The following is a 17,561-nucleotide window of genomic DNA, read 5'->3' as shown; positions in this document are numbered from 1 at the left end:
CAAAGAGGTAGTGTACAGAATTAGCCTAGTTAGGAAAATTTATTCCTACTTGTTGTGGGTTATGCAAAATAAGTCTATATAATGGTGTTTATGTAGTGCCTAATGTAAAAGACTTTTTTATGGAAAACCTTTGGGTGCTGTGGAAGTCCTCTTTTGTCTCTGTGGTTACTTTCACAGGTAATCTAGAAAATAGTGCATATTGGATTACAGTGTGCAACTTGTTGATTTGACCACAAGCTGACGTTTCCACCTTTCAGAATAGAAAAGCTGCAAGGGTGGCCAAGGTGGTGCAGGGGTTAGCGTTGCTGCCTCACAGCAAGATTTTCTCTGCTTCGATTCTCGGCTGTGCAGAGTCTGCATGTCCTCCCTGTGGTCACATGAGTTTCCTTTGGGTGCTCCAGTTTCCTCTCACATGCAAAAGGCATGCTGAAGGTGTATTGGATACACTAAATTGGCCCTAGGTAAGTGTACTTTCTGTTGAAAGTTGGGTGCCGGGCTGGCAACTCGACACTGTAAAACTCCATTACCAATCATTCTGCAGACTGTTATTTCTCTGTGGTGACCCCTAACAGGAAAAGAAAACTGAACGAGTCTAAAAGTTCCCAATTACAATGCACCAAAGTGAGCTGGTCAGATTAGTACTTGATTTGATTTGGCACTGTAATGATGTTGCGAGTTGTTTTCTCAGGAAACAAGGGTTCTTTGAAGTTTTGTTCCCTTAGAGATGGTGTAATTAAAAAGGGATTGTGGAGAGAAAGATGGACTTGTTTCTGTCAAAAACAAATTTTGGTGGTATAGTAATCACATGCTGGTTTTTCCAGTGCACTTTGGTGAACTGTTTGAGTTGTTTGTTGTGACGTCTGTGGCTACTGTTTTCCTCAGAGGCTTCATTACTGACTGAGATTTTTACCACTCACTGCAGAAGTCCGTACAGAATACGATAGAACAGCTTGAGTACTCACCATATCATGTGATCTTCAAAAAATCTTTCTTTTGTGATAGATACTTTTTTTCTCTCCCTTTTTCTTTTGCTGGGGCACCTCCGTCTGGTGTATATGTTGTGCTATGTATGAAAAACAAGTTTATATTATAATTTTAGGTTGTTTCTTTTTGATGTAACTTGGTAACATTTTGAGGAAGTGGCTGAACTGGGGCTCAGTGGGGCTTTCTGCTGAGATTTGTCAGCAGAGGATGCATATGCTGTGACCATGTGTGCTAGATATCTATATAATTGTATAAACTCATCACCGGTGTCATTCATTGTAGAATGCTGTTTGAAAGATCATTCGATGTAGTGAGTGTTCACTTAGCTGATATTTATGGTGAGATTTCATGGTGAGATTTCACAAGACTTTTATTGAATGCTTGGAGAGCTTTGCTGTTCGCCCACATTTTTTCAGGCCCGAGTACCAGATGTACTGTTTTATATCCTTTAGGTGTTGGAGATTTTGGAAGTGCTGTATATCCAGTTACAGGCCATTGCAGAAGATCACGTGAAGCATTCTGTAACCCACACTGTGTATCTGCTAGCCTCCCAACACTCAACATCTGTCTTATCCTGCCTTCTCACTTACCCCCTGCCATACGACAGGTAAGTTGTATACCTTTGTGTAACTCTGTGATATGACCTAGTGTACTGCATCAAAGCAGCAGTGCCCATTACACATCTTCCTGAACCCTGTTACTGTTCAGTGTTAAACCATTTTATTTTGTATTATTGTACAGATCTGTTTTTCAAGACTGTAGTAAATGAAGACAGTAATGGGGAGCAGTAGACTTTCTGTGTAACTGTGGGTCCAAAATACATTTAACATGTTCTCTTTAGAATATGCATATGCTTTTTTTCCCTGTAGCTATGTGAGCTGAAAGTGTGCTGTTTTACTTTTTTTACTTGGCAGTCTGTCCGTTTTTGTAATTAAGAAAGGCAAGTAGCTAGAGTGATGGATGCAAACACCCATAATATGGGACCTAAATCTGCACTAACAAATAAGTAAGAGACTATAGACAGATACATTTATAACTCATTGTATTCCCAACATATTGTTTTTACTTAAATAGATACAGATTTATACATAAGTAGGCAGAAAAGGCAGACCGAGAGATGTACCCTAGATCATTGCTTTAGCGCAGTTTGTAAGGGAGCTGCTGCCCCCTTAACTTCTTTTTCCCTGCAATTACCCCATACTAAGGGAATGCGGGGGCAGCCCTTCTTACAAGTTGAATTAAGAAAACACACACACACACACACACACACACACACACACACACACAAGCAAGCAATAACAGCCAAAAACACATTGCACTGATAATTTATAGCCACTATGGACATCGTTCAGAAGCTCCTTCAATTTCTAGAATCTGTCAGAATGTGAACAGCACTACTGTAACTTTCTCACAGCTATGGAAAAAAGCACTGTCAAGTCTCCTTGTTCTCCGTCATCACTGCAAGCAGCAGGCAGCCTTGCTTGAACTTGATATGTTAGCAGGTGAGGCTCAGCAGCAAGGCATCCAGAATAAACCTCACTGGAAGGACAGTTCTGCTTATCCAAACCCAGTTGTTGCTACTAATACAGCGTCTATTAAGTAAGGTTAAATAAGGTGATACAATGTGCTTCATAGTTCTTTTTTTATTGCATTTGTTAGTACCCCTGTTCAACTGTTCAGAAATTTGCAGAATGTCCATATTTTTCCCTCATATTTTTCATCTGTTCCTTGTACTGTTTGCAGATTACTGACAAATTATTGAGGCTAAATTCACTAAATAATGACAGACAGTTGTTTCAGATTTCATATTCTTCAGAAAATGCATGGTAATGCAAGGCTTGTTCTACCTACTTTCTGAGTTTATGTGAACAGTACTTAAAATCTGTCCCTGATTTTGGGCCTTTGTTCCTCCCAGTATGTTTGACTTGTCCAGATTTCTTTCCCTAAGAGGTTGCAAGGTTTTAGAACAGCCTACCAATGTTACTGTTTAGTTTCCTTACAGCTACCCTTTTCCATCCCGTCTTTGAATTTAGCAGTGTTGGCATCATAATTTAATAAGCATTGTTGCTTCCAGAAAATGCCCATCAATAACTACCCCATAGTTTGCATATTTTGGCTCAAGTAAACCATTGTCACAAAATATACTTTTTTAAGGAATTCATAGTTTGAGCTCTGTATCATAGGAAAATAAGTTCTCTAGGATTGCTGAAAAAAGGGATTAAAAGAATGAACCCACTGTGTATTTGACAAGAATCAGAAATAAATCCTACAGGTCTTAGAACAAGAAATAGATTGACAGTCAAATTCTAGACACAGACTGCAATATAGTGCCTGTATTTTGTGCACAGCTTTCACTTTGGTACATGCTTATTCATTAACATTTGAGTTAGCTCGTCTCTAACAAGCGATTCCTTTAAAGTTGTTGGCACTGTTGCTGGTTTGTACATTTAAAAAGCTTTTCTAAAACACCATCAGTGGCTCAGATGGTTCCTGGTGTAGTTTGAGGCCTTTTTAAGTTCTACCATAGTTATTGTGTTGAAGTTTTCATATCCCTGTGGCTTATCACTGTGTATGAGCTCTTTCTATAGAGCTGATGCTTTATTCCTTTATAATACAAATAGCTGTATATACAGTACCTTCATAATGAGTAGTTTGTCTTAAAATGTTTGCATATAAGCAACAAAAATATGTATATACTCCCATTCTCAATGTTCTTTAAAAGAAAATACTTGGATTCGTGGTGAACCTTTCTCCTTTTAGGCCTGCTAGCATCCACAAACCTCATTGTTCATTTACATGCCTGAAGGTGTGGGTATTGCTAAGGTTCCAGAGGTGTTAGAGGCCTCAGAGTTGTCTTGCATTTGTCAGACCTCGGTCACAAGACTTGGGAAATTTTGACCAAGTCCAACAATCATATTTTGGGGCATCTGGTCCTACAGTAGAGCTCATTGCAATCCTTGATGACATTTATAGTTTTTGCATGTTGAGTCCACCTTTGCTATTCCTTAGACCAGAATTGGTGATCCTACCAGCAAAGCCTCCACATCAACCACTTGGAGTCATAGTCAGCATTTCAGGGTTTGGCATCTTTTCAGATTTATAAAGATCACAGTAGTCCACGTTACAATAAAGGCTGTCTTCCTAAAATCCAAAAAGGTTCACCACGACCACTTCCAACCATCAAAAAAGTATCATAAAACTCTTTTATTAAACAACTACATATAGGTTTAGCGTATACTGCATAATTGTTTTATGGTTTTATTGATTAATTGTTTGCTTGCATCGACTGGTTTATTTAAATTTTATATGTATATAAGGTTTGCAATGAGTTTGATACATGGTTCTGATGAGGTCTCCAGTGTGGAGATGAAAGCGCTAAACCTATATGTATTTGTTTAATAAAAGAGTTTTGTGATACTTTTTTGACGGTTGGAAGTGGTCATGGTGAACCTTTTTGGATTTTAGGAAGACAGCCTTTATTGTAACGTGGACTACCATGATCTTTATGGTTTACTTATAACTTACGGTTCTTTGTTTTATTTTTCGGTAGTCTGGGTTCGAGGAGTCTCTGGTTATTTATTGTATATTGGGTTCACCCACCTTGTGATATTACACCATGGATAGCAGCAGTTTGTTGGCAGAACTGATTAAAGTTATCCGAAACCACTCGCAAACAGATTTCTCCCCAGGGTGCAGTTCAGGGGAAGAAATACCTTGTGCACAGAGCAGTCCGTCGGCAAGAGGGGAAACAGAAGTGATATCAGATACTGAGACAGATACAGGCATTGCGACCAGGAGAATGGAGTTGACAGAGACTGTGGCACGTTCTAATTGCCAGGGCGTTCGTACTAAGGTTTCTAGTCGAAGAAACCAAGAATCAGCAGAGGGAGTTGGTTCTAAAGACTATTTCCACAAATACTAGGACATGGATTTTGATAGTTGGTTGAATTCATCCTTCACCAACAACAGTAGACACCGGGAGGACAATAGGAGCGATGGTTTAGGTTACAAAGAGAAGTGTAAGGCGTTAAAAACCCTTTTAACCAGGTACAAATCTTTATCTTTGGAAAACTGGTATTTCAACAGATGTTTGCATGACAAAATTGTACCGAAAGGGTTGAGAATTAACAAGTTTCCTAATAATATTAATGGTGCTACTGATACTGAATTTTTCAAAAATATATGTGACATGTTTAATGACTGTGGACTGGCCATACTAAGGGTGTTAATTAAACATAATGAACAAAGAATGGAAATTGAAAAGAAGGACATTGACAAACTGTACAAAGAAATTAATGATGATTTACTGTTTTCTGTACAAGAATATAAAAACATGTATTTAAGATCTTTGCAAGATGTTGATTATATTATTACACGTAGTTACAATATGAAGTTATCGAAATTGGATAGGGATATTAGCGAATATAGATTTGGTCTAGCATATAATTGTGGCAAAGGATTTGTTAAGGGAAGTAATAGAGGTTATGAGAAACAAAATTATGATTTACAGTCTCAAGACGACTATAGGAACAACAAGAGGAATGCTGATAGGGAACACGAGGTGAACTTGTATGAACAAGAATATCATGTAGGTGATGATGATTTAAACTGTAATGAAGGGACCCCTTTAGGGGGGGAGGGACCGAGGAGGTCCGAAAGGTTAAAAAAACGGGTACAACAACCATCTTATGCCCAAGTTACAGGGACCAACAACTACAACCACTACAGAAGAACAACATACAGATAGAACAATTTAATATAGGTGAATGTGGAGATGTCATGTCCACAAATAAACCCTTATCTGTGTATTCATGTAACAATTTTTTTATTTTCAATTATACAGATTTGAAAATTGAGGATGTTCATTTTAAGTTGTTTACAAAATGATTTACCTTTGTACCTGCTACTAAACCTAGTATAGATAGTATTTTGTTAGATATCAGGCTGTTTACTAGGAAGTTAAATTTGATGCAGATGTTTGGTGAGGACAAGTTTCACCACAAGACGGATGAACTAAGTAGACGTAGTATTTACAACCCTCCTCTTCACCAAGATATTTATAGTTTTGAAAACCTACTTAACAACAGAATTAGAAGGGAATTTAAGCAGAATGTGAATACGAATACTAGTAATTTAACCAAAGAAGAAAATAAGCTTTTACGTGAGCTTAGTGAAAATAGGAATATCCGGGTAATGAAACCGGATAAGGGTGGTGGAATTGTCATTATGGACAGGTGGGATTACGAAAATAGAATGTTCGAGATATTAAACAATGACAAGTGCTATAATTCGGTCTCTAAAAATGAAATTAATATTTCGTATTGCAAAATAGATTATATTATAGAAGACAATTTATTTCAAGGACTTATAGATATTGATTTATCAAATTTTTTGAAAGTCACTAAACCAGTCATCCCTGCCATTTTTGGCATACCGAAGACCCACAAAAATATTTATAACCCCCCAATGAGACCAATAGTCTCATCACAAGGCTCAAAAACCCAACCCTTGGCTATATATATAGATACCAAACTTAAGAAGTACCATAGGAAATACCCTCATATTTTGGTGGATTCATGGGACTTTCTGCAGAAATTTAGCAAGGACCCTTATAGTGAGGACATGAAATTCATTACTATAGATGTTAAAGATTTATTTTCGGTCATACCACATAATACAGGGATGGACTGGTTTGAAAATATGTTAATAGAAATGAACCTTTTAACCTCTAATGAATTTAAGCTAGTCTTAGAATGTATGGAGTTGGTACTCAAAACCAATTTTATTTTCTTTCAAGGTGACTTTTACCACCAAAAAGAAGGAGTGGCTATGGGGGCAGCATGTGCCCCCACTTATGCCAATATAGTAGTGTTATATTGGGAAAGACGACATGTTTTTGGTACTGAATTTTTTACTTATATTAAAAGCTACTATCGGTTCCTGGATGATATATTTATTTTGTGGGATGGCCCTAATGAAGTTATAGGTAGTTTTATTTCTTATATCAATCAGAGTACTACCTTTTTAAGATTTACCCATCATATAGATTCACATGAAATTCACTACCTTGATGTTAAGTTACGTAAGGACTATCGGGCCAATACGTACAAGTCAAATATCTACAGAAAAGAACATTTTTCTAACACATGTTTGCATTTCAATAGTGACCACCCTGACCATCTCAAGAGGAATATAATTAAGGGGCAGATGATTAGGGTGGCCCATATGACTTCAGACAGGGATGAATTTCTTATAGAAATAGATAAAGTACAGAATATGTTCCACCAAAGAGATTATCCTGTGGAAATTACACAGCTTATTAAAGAATATGTAGTCAAGGGATGGGGTGATAAATATATACCTTTATTAAATTATACGAATGATAGAACTATGGAAAGAACTGAAAAAGTATTGCAGAACAATAAGAATGGTATACCTTATTTGACTCTTACATATTTCCAGAATATAGGGTGGTTACAGAAATGTATTAATGAGATATGGGATTTATTTAAAACAGTGTCCACAAGAACTACAATTTTTCAAAATAAACTAACTTATAGTTACAGGAGAGGCTATAATATAAAAAATATTCTAGAAAAAAAGAAATACACAAATCAAGGAGAAACAGTTTTAAATAAAATAGGTACTTTCAAATTGCTCCCAATGTCCATTTATAGCTGTGGAGAAAACAGTTACACTACCTAGTTTAAACATTACATTGAAGTCTATGAAGTACAGCAGTTGCTGTACTAAGGGGTTGATTTATTTAGTATATTGTAAATTTTGTTGGAGTTTTTATATTGGCAAAACAGAACGTCACTTGAGAAAAAGGATATATGAGCACATGAGAGACATAAATCGTAAAAATGAAAATAACGCACTATACAGGCATTCCTTAACATGTGACAAGGCCAATTTTAAATTTTGGGTAGTTGAGGTTGTGGACCAGTTGGATAGAGGGGGGTGACTGAGAGACAAAATTAGCTTATAGAGAGATGATATAGCAACTCAGGCTTGATGCGATTAGTGGCAAGGGCCTGAATGACCATATATCCATTGTGCCAGCCCTGAAATTATTATCTAATGATCCCAAAAAACATACATAAAAAATATATATAAAAAAAAAATATATAACATATAATATATTTTATTAGTATTATTATTTATTAAAATTGTCTTATCTGACTAATTCTCATAACCTATATGTATTTGTTTATTAAAATTATATATCCAACCCTTTTTATATATTATATATTATTATATTAAATTATATATTCAACACTTCTTTTATATATTTTTTCATATATATTTCATTTATATTTTTATATTTCATATATATTTTTATATTATATAATTTATACATTCATATTTATGTAGATATACATCTATTCTATTTTATTTTATTATATTTATGATGTGTATGTAAAGATGTCTTTAAAGATTTAAAATTATATTTATATAACAAAATATATATAAAATATTCAAAGCACTTTTTAACAGGGAAAGACAACATTTTAGTATGAAAATTTATATTATGTGTGAATGTAACAGTTTTAATGTCATAACACAAGTTTTATCCACATGAGCACAGTTGGATGTTTATTTATTTACTTAACGTTATATGGTCAGTTATATCTCATGTATACAGACGTATACTGCATAATTGTTTTATGGTTTTATTGATTAATTGTTTGCTTGCATCAATTGGTTTATTTAAATTTTATATGTATATAAGGTTTGCAATGAGTTTGATACATGGTTCTGATGAGGTCTCCAGTGTGGAGATGAAAGCGCTAAACCTATATGTATTTGTTTAATAAAAAAGTTTTGTGATACTTTTTTGACAGTTGGAAGTGGTCGTGGTGAACCTTTTTGGATTTTAGGAAGACAGCCTTTATTGTAACGTGGACTACCGTAATCTTTATGGTTTAATTATTACCTACGGATCTTTTCAGATTTACTTGCTTAATATTTGTTGACTAAGTGATTAGGTGGTCTGTTGACCCATTTCAGTCACAAACCAGGCACCATAGAACAGAGCATACATGCACTGAACTGAACCGGTAAGACAGAGCAATAAAGCACAAAATGGTCAAAAAGAGTTGTGCAGTTGTGTATATTTTTTGTTTAGATGTACAAAAGATGTGGATATGATTAGACGTAACTTTTATAAAACAGAAAATTTAAACGATCAGTTTATTGATTGATGAAACATATTGGTTCGGAGCTGATCCTCTGCTCTGACTCGGCCTATTACAAAGCTCAAAGTCTCCTATTTGGCTCGTGGCTAGGTAGGTATCCCATAGTGCTCTAGTACAATCCCCAGATCTCATTTGCCACGTCTACGAGTTCAGAAGTGCTTCTTGCTTGGCCGTGGCTAAGTTCAAAACTTTTTCATTATTATTCACCTGTACCGAATCTTTAGCTTGTTATACTTAATATTAAAGTTATCTTTTAGATAGTGTTTAGAAGTGTTTTTGCTGTTTTGTTTAGTTATTTTTTGAGAACTTGTTAGCTGGTTGGCCCTTGTTGTTCTCTGTGTGATATCCTGTGTGCTAGTTTCTAATACATTTAGTATTAAGTAGGTCCGCGTTTGTTTTAGGACCTTGTTTTTCACTTTTTTTCATACATTATATTGTGTGCAGTGTTTTTTGCACTACTTTTGACACAGTTTATATCTCTGTAGGTCCGCGTTTCTATTGGGGGCTTGTTTTTTCACTTTTATAGATAGAAGATTGGGTGCAGTGTTAATTGTCTCATACTTTGCCTGCTGCTTAAGTTTCTGTTTTTTTCTCTGGCTTAGCTTCCTTCCAGGTAGGTCCGTTTAAGTTAGAGGGACCTAGTCCTCTGTTATCTTTGAATTTTTCTAACAGGGCTAGGCCCATTTAAGTTAGAGGACCTAGTCCTCTTTAGTTTATCGTTTGTGTGTGCATGTAATTTAGGGCTAGGCCCCATTTAAGTTAGAGGACCTAGTCCTTGTTGTGTACCTGTTTTAGGGCAAGGCCCGTTTAAATTAGAGAACCTTGTATTCCTTTTCTTTGTTTATAGAGCTGTGAGTAGATATGTCTAAAGAGTCCAAAGATCACAAACCTTCGGGGTTTAAAAAATGCATAAAGTGCTCCCAGAAGATGTCAATTACAGATGGCCACAGTAATTGTGTTTATTGCCTCGAAGCCATTCACTTGCAGGAAACTTGTTCCTTCTGCCACTCCTTTAGCTTCAGAGTTCTCCAGGAGCGAAAGAACAAGTTAATTCTGAAAGGTCTCCTTAAGCCTTCCTTAAAGGAAGATTTAGCAAGTTCTTCTTCATCTAAGTCCCATTCATCCAGAAAAGAGAAGGTCAAGTCGGCCAAGAGATGTTTTCTGGCACTGACTAGTGTATCTGAACCTCCTCAGAAAACATTGAAACTTGATAAAACTTTTACCTCCTCGGCTCCACTGTCCTCTGAGCAGGTCGAGGTGGTCGATGTGGACACTGCAGTGTCGGCTCCAAGCCTTTCGGAGCCAACTACTGAAAAATTGCATCAGAACTGGTCCAGAGATCTTTTGCCAGTCTCCCCAACCTTAAGATCTCTAATTTTACAGAGATCCAGATTGCTTACCTTGTTATCCAAATCCTCCAAGAGCCTGTCAGAAGATGATGCAGAGAGAGTAGTGCTTGGACTCCTGAAGTTGTCTGCTTTGCCCAAATTGTTGGCTCTGACCCAATCGGTCCAGGAGCCATCTGAGTCCATTCTCCCTGTTGTGGTTCCTCCTCCGAGCCGGGCCTTCGAGTCAGAGATTTCGGTGCCGCTTGTCGTGGAACCCTCTGTTCCAGCTCCCCTTGTGGCTGTCTCGGAGCAGAGTTCTACACAGGCACCTTCGGCTCCATCCGTGGTGTCTAAGAGCTGAAGCTCACTGGTCGGCCCTGACAGGGACACTTGGACCTGAACCTCTTCAGTGCCGAGTCTCCCTCTCGGTGCGTCGGCTAGGGTGAGCTTGGAGCCGGTCGCTCTGGAGCCGAGGACCACCTCTATTTCCTCGGAACCGGGGCTGAATTTGGAGCTGGAGAGATCTGCTTTTGAGATGATGAGGAGCGTGCTGTCTCGCTTATCAGCTCCACTCAAGGGTACCGATACTCTTCCCCCTCAAGCACTGACCTCTGTCTCAGCATCTTCTCTCTCTTGACAGCAGAGACCCGCAGCCTCAGGAGCCTCTGTTGGGTGGCCCCCAGTCTTCCGAGATCTTCCCAGAATATCCTTCTGAGGAGCCCCTTCGGAAGAGAACATGCCAGAGGAAGTATGTAGACTCCCCGGATGAGTCTGTCACCTCAGACACTGACCTCGAGGAGTCAGAATGGTCCCCCAAGTCATCCTCTGATGTCTCCTTTGTAGACATTCTAGAGATCCTAAAGCAGAGAGGCGGCTGGCCCACTGTCACCCCTTCTGATGAGGAGTCAGTGTACCTGAAGGCTTTTGGGTTTCAACCTTCAGCCTCTTGGGTGTCTCCTCCTTTTGACGAACTCTTGGACCTGGTTACTTGAAAGGTGTGGGAGATTCCTGATGCTGTGGATCCAGTCCCCAGAAGACCCAACAAATTTCTCTCGGCCCCAAAAGAGAGTTTTTGTCCAAGGGCGTGCCTGTAGATGCCATGGTGGTGGCGGCGGCCACTAAGAAGGAGCTAGTGGAGACTTCTTCATCTGTCCATCCGCCGAACAAGGAGTCTCGAACGATGGATAGGTACGGGAAGCGTATCTTTTCTTCAGCGGCTTTTACCCTCAGATCGCTGAACTATCTTACACATTTTACTAGGCATCAGAGATCTCCTCAATAAGTTAGGAGATGCTCTTCAATGTACATCTACTGCAGGAGTCCCTGAGAAGGTGACTGCTCAGTTGTCCACCTTAAATTCCATTGTGAACTCCTCCATGAGGCTGATCTCCTTTGCAGCCGATGGAATGAGCAGGGCAGCGGGTTCAGGATTTTCCCTTAAGAGACACTCCTGGATGGACTTATGTAATTTTATGGAGCATTTAAGTCTACCTTTACCAATGCCCCCTTTGACAGTTCTTCTCTGTTTGGACCTAAGGTAAAAGATACACTCACCAGGTGTGAAGGGAAAACTCTTTCTGCCATGGGAATATGTTTTACTGTCGCTTCTAGACCATATCCCAAGGGTCGCAGAGGTGGTAAGATGTGATTTAAGAAGTCCCAGAGATTTTTCCGGGATGCACAGGGTGATTCCTCCTTCAGAGGCAGAGGAGGAGGAGCTAATGGTAGACGTTGCCCTAGCGGCAGGGGAGAGTCCCTCAAAACCAGGGTGGCCGAGATTCATTTCGAGTCCGTCCCTGTCAGCGCTCCTGATGTGGGGCCCGGCTGTGCTTCTCTGGAGCCAGTCAGAGGATGCCTATCTTTGTATCTGGAGGCCTGGCTAAACATCACCCAAGACAAATGGGTACAAAGAATAACCACCAGAGGATACTCCATAGCCTTTTCTCTTCCACCTCACACTCCCAAGAAGATCCTGAATGTTCCACCCAATCACAGGGATCAAGCAACTGTAGAAGTGCAAAAGTTGCTTTCAAAGAGAGTCATCCAAACCATCCCCGCAGACCAGATAGGATTTGGAACTTACTCCATATTCTTTTTAGTGCCAAAATGAGCAGGGGACTGGAGGCCCATCTTGGACATCAGCAAACTAAACAAATCCGTAAAGAAGGCCAAGTTCCAGATGGTGACACTGCAGTCTATACTCCCTCTGTTCGGGAAAGACAACTGGATGTGCTCCATAGACCTCCAAGATGCGTACTACCATATAAAAATGGACAGAGCATCGAGGAGTCATTTACGCTTCCAGCTGGGAGCCAGTCATTACCAATTTCGTGCTCTGCCCTTTGGTCTCACCACAGTCCCCAGGGTGTTAACCAAATGAATGGCAGTAGTGACAGCTCACCTGAGACGTCATGGATTCCAAGCGTTTCTGTACCTGGACGACTGGCTCTTGACCACCACCACCATCAGGCACCTACTCCTACAAACCAGAGATTTGACCATACAGCTCTGTTCCCAGCTGGGGATTACAATAAAAAGGGAAAAGTCTGCCTTATCGCCCTCTCAATTTGTGACTTTTATAGGCGCAGAAATAGACACGGTCGCCATGCTAGCTCGTCTACCTGCAGAAAGAATTCAAAACCTCAGGCAACAAATTCTGTCTACTTCCACTACGGAAAGTCAAGGCAAAGACAGTGCTGAAACTCTTGGGGACCATGGCCTCCACCATAACTCTAGTCCCTCTAGCCAGATTGCATTTGCAAATACTCCAATGGCTTCTATTTTCCCAGTGGTCCCTGCAACAACTGCCTCTACCTTACTATATTCTCATAACAGAGTCTTGCAAAAAGAACCTTCATTGGTGGATTCAACCTGATCAGCTGACAACAGGCATTCCATTCCTCCCTCGCCAACCCGATGCTACTGTGACTATGGATGCCTCACAGGGTGGGGCATTGTCTAGGCAGGACTGTCCAAGGCACATGGCAAGATCACGAGGCTCACCTGCATATCAGTGTCCTAGAGATGAGAGCAGTACTTCTAGTGTTGCAAGCACTTCACGACTTTCTTCCTGTAGAGATGATAGCAATCCATTTGGAAAATATGTCAGTGGTATGGTATCTAAACAAGCAAGGAGGAACCAGATCTTGCCCCCTTTGTCGGGAGGCTGTTTGTGTTTGAAAGTGGACGATATCTTCCCAACGCTTTCTAGTAGCAACGCATATCCCAGGGACAACCAATGTTATAGCCGACAAGCTCAGCAAGGCAATCTTGATGCCTCACGAGTGGTCTCTGAATCAGGAAGTAGCGGAACACATCTTCTGCAAATGGGGACAGCCTTGCTGCGATCTCTTTGCCAGCCCGATCAATGCCAAATGCAGCAGCTCTTTCTCCTTTATCCCCCCTCCAGGAGAATCACTGAGAGACACACTTGTTCATGATTGGCCCCCAGGACTCCTTTATGCATTCCCTCCATTTCCGCTCATATCCAAAGTGATACAGAAAGCAACGTTATTGGGAAGCAAGATTATTCTCATCACTCCTTACTGGCCTCGCCGGATTTGGTTTCCCTTTCTCGGGCCTCATCTACTAGACAATCCATGGACTCTGGACCCAGTGCCAGACCTCTTGACACACATGTCAGGCTCCTTTCACCCCTGCCTCCACACCCTCAACTTGACAGCGTGTCTGCTCCACTTCCATCCCTAGTCAGGCTTCATGATCTTTCACCTGCTGTGACCCACATCCTTACGTCTTCGCATAAACCTTCCACTAGGAAGTTCTACACTAGCAAATGGAGAAGGTTATCTGTCTGGGCAAAAGAAAGAAATGTAGATCCTTACACAGCATCCATCCCTGTGGTGGTAGAATTTTTGTCTGAACTTTTCCATCAGGGATCAGCTGCTGCCACAATTGGGGTACAATTGGCAGTGATATCTAACTTTCATTTGGGTCAACATGAATCTAATCTGATGTCTCACAGATTATGTAAAACCTTCCTTAAAGGCGCTACTTTGCTCAGACCTCCCTTTCAGGAACGTGTTTCTCCTTGGGATCTTAACTTCGTTCTGTCCAAACTAACTTCCCCGCCCTTTGAACCCGCACATTTGTGCCAATTGAAGTTTCTGTCTTGGAAGACTTTGTTTCTAGTAGCTATCACATCAGCTAGACGGGTATCGGAGTTACAAGCTCTGCCAGTTAAGCCGCCTCATTTGATTTTCCACAAAGACAGAGTTTCCCTTCGTACAAATCTTTCCTTTATCCCCAAAGTCTGCTCCCAGATTAATTTGAACCAGACTATCGAATTACCTGTATTTTTCCCTAATCATTCCAACACTGCAGAATACAAATTTCATCAACTTGATGTTCACAGGCAGTTACGGTTCTACCTTCAGAGGACTAAGAAACTCAGAAAGGCAGAGCAATTGTTCGTATCCTTTTCTGAGTCTAGAATAGGTCTGCCAGTCTCTGAAGTGACCCTATCTAATTGGATTTTGAGCTGTATTTCCTCCATTTACTCCTCTAATGGAAAGACTCTACTGTTCAAAATTAAGGCTCATTCTACAAGATCCCTGTCCACATCTGCTGCCTTCCAAGCCAGAGTTCCAATTGACAGTATTTGTGCAACAGCAACTTGGGCTACCCCTCATACCTTTATTACTCATAACAAATTGGATTTGACCTCAAGGGGTAGAGCCTCCTTTGGTTCCACAGTACTCAGGAGTATATTCCCGTGAGCCACCCAAGAGTAAGGTGCTAGGGACGCTGTCCCATGTGTAAGATTGGAGGCGAGATAGGACTACAGAACATAAAGAAGTTATGTACTCACCATAACATTCCATATTTGTAGTCCATCTCATCCTTCATTCTTAGCGACCCATCCACCTACCCCCATCCTGGAAGGATCTGGAGACAGGATAGTGTTACCTTTGATAGGATGGAGACCTTTCATTATTGTTCTTTCTGAATAACCTTTATTTCCATCTTTCTATAGTTTAGCAGCAAACAAGATCTGGGGATTGTACTAGTGCACTATGGGATACCTACCTAGCCACGAGCCAACTAGGCGATATTGAGCTTTGCAGTAGGCCGAGTCGGAGCTGAGGATTGGCTCCAAACCCATATGTAAGAATGAAGGGCGAGATGGACTACAAACCTTGAACGTTATGGTGAGTACATAACTTCTTTTTAAATCATATGGTGATGCAGTTTATACAGAACATACACTTTGATGTCCAAATTTGCAGCAAATATCCCACTAAAAACCCACCACTGTGTAGCCCTTAGAGAATTACCCAGGATAGAACTCCCCCACTACCTTACATACTCACAACTCAAGATAGTCCACAACTTAATTTCCCTCAAAAATGTCCTCTGTTGAAAAATGTGCTGCAACCACACTCCAGTTCTAGACTACTATGGTCAAGTAACATATCTCTCCTCCCCATGTTCAAAACAAGCAAGTCAGCAGGGGATTCACTATACTCCCAACAAGTCACTAAAATTGGAATTCTGTCCCACTGCAAATAACGCAGACAGACAAGATACACATCTTTATTAAGTTATCAATTAAGAAACATACATATATTAATAGAAAAGGAAACAAACATAGTAATGTTTTTTTTCATGTACAAAGCCAGGCCATCAACAGACCCCCAGAAACTACAGACCAATAAGTCTAACTAGTCTGATATGCTAAGCCATGGAGGGAGTTGTAGAAATAACTAAGGACCTAGAAAACTTTCCAACAGTGAGTGGATCTAACCCCGTTTGCTTTCTTCAAGGGCATATGTTTGCTCAACCTGGTGAATGACTTTGAGAAGGCAGTACATACTACCTACCTTGACCTGGCTAAGACATTTTGACACAATACCACACTCTGGCATTGTAAACAAATTCACGGATATATGCAATAAACCCCTATGTTATGTGCTGGATAGCCAGCTGGCTCTCAGATAGGACCCAGGAAATTGGGATATGGGAGACCACCACCACAAAGAGGCCGGTCACAAGAGGAGTCCCTCAGGGCTCTGTTCTGGTCCACATCTTTTTGACATCTGCTTCTCAGAAGTCAAGGCCAGTGTCAGGGGCCTCAAGTTTGCAGGTGATTAAAAACTAGGAACAGTCATAGAATCCCCCCAAGACAATAACATCTTACAGGAAGGACTAACACAGAAAAGTGACTGGTGCCAAATCCATGGGTTAAAACTCCCTGGCAAGAAGTGCATAACAGTACCCTTTAGGAAGTCAGCCATCCTATGAAATTACCTTGATGATTATACACCCCTAAGAGTAGAACCACTAGTCAGGGATTTGGGCACACACACAGAGAATAACCTGGCTTTCAACCAACATGTTTCTAAGGCAGTAAAGAAGTCATTGTTTGCCCACTGTATAAACAAGATCATGGCTTCTAGGAAGTCATCATTCCACTGCATTCACACCCTTTATAATTTAACCCTTTATAATTTACTTGACCAGGCACTTGCAACAAATGGAGCATTCACATTGGTTCCTCAAAAAAAAAAAAAAAAGTGCAGACAGCATGCACTGTGCAGATCACCTCAAAGCCCTAGCTCTATACTCTATGGACTGTTGAGAGGCGATTGATGCCTGGCATACAAGTTGTCCTTGGATCCCACTCTAATGAACCTTTTGCATATCTGCAAAATAGCATCACAATTTCTCAATGTAGGGATTTTAAACTTTGCTTGCAACGCAAGTAGGCCACTTTGGAGGGACAGCTATGTATTTCGGAGAATTCCCCTTCTCTGCTACAGGCTTGCCATCTATTTGAAGCAAAGCTCTTCCCTAACACAGTTCAAAAGAGGACTGGACCAGTGCTTGGGAAATCAGAAGTACACCCCGGGTTTAGTATTTCTTTGAAATGGACATAGGCAACCTATAAATCTTGCCTTAGCTTATATATAACCCTTAAAATAATCTCTAAGGCACATCAAATTGCAGGAAACAATTGGGATGTTTGTCTAGACTTATAAAGGCCCAAGTGATCATTAGCCTAGTATACACCTATGAACCTGTAAGTTGT

The 17,561-nt window shown here is 40.2% G+C and overlaps 1 protein-coding gene across 2 annotated transcripts in view; it reads left to right on the top strand.

Annotated features, from left to right (window-relative positions):
- The window catches only part of MROH1 (maestro heat like repeat family member 1), a 2,449,684-nt gene that overhangs the window by 1,879,611 nt on the left and 552,512 nt on the right, over positions 1-17,561 (top strand). For both annotated transcript variants that reach the window (XM_044067698.1, XM_044067696.1), the window contains one exon: positions 1,437-1,591. In XM_044067698.1, coding sequence (XP_043923633.1) covers positions 1,437-1,591 — 155 coding nt within the window. The remainder of the gene's footprint in view (positions 1-1,436; positions 1,592-17,561) is intronic.

This window comes from Protopterus annectens, chromosome 3.part1 (assembly GCF_019279795.1).
Source record: "Protopterus annectens isolate FY-2018-M chromosome 3.part1, PAN1.0, whole genome shotgun sequence".
In the NCBI taxonomy this organism is placed as follows: domain Eukaryota; kingdom Metazoa; phylum Chordata; order Ceratodontiformes; family Protopteridae; genus Protopterus; species Protopterus annectens.
The sequence above is the reverse complement of the archived record's forward strand: the minus strand, read 5'-3'. Positions and strand labels throughout refer to the sequence as shown.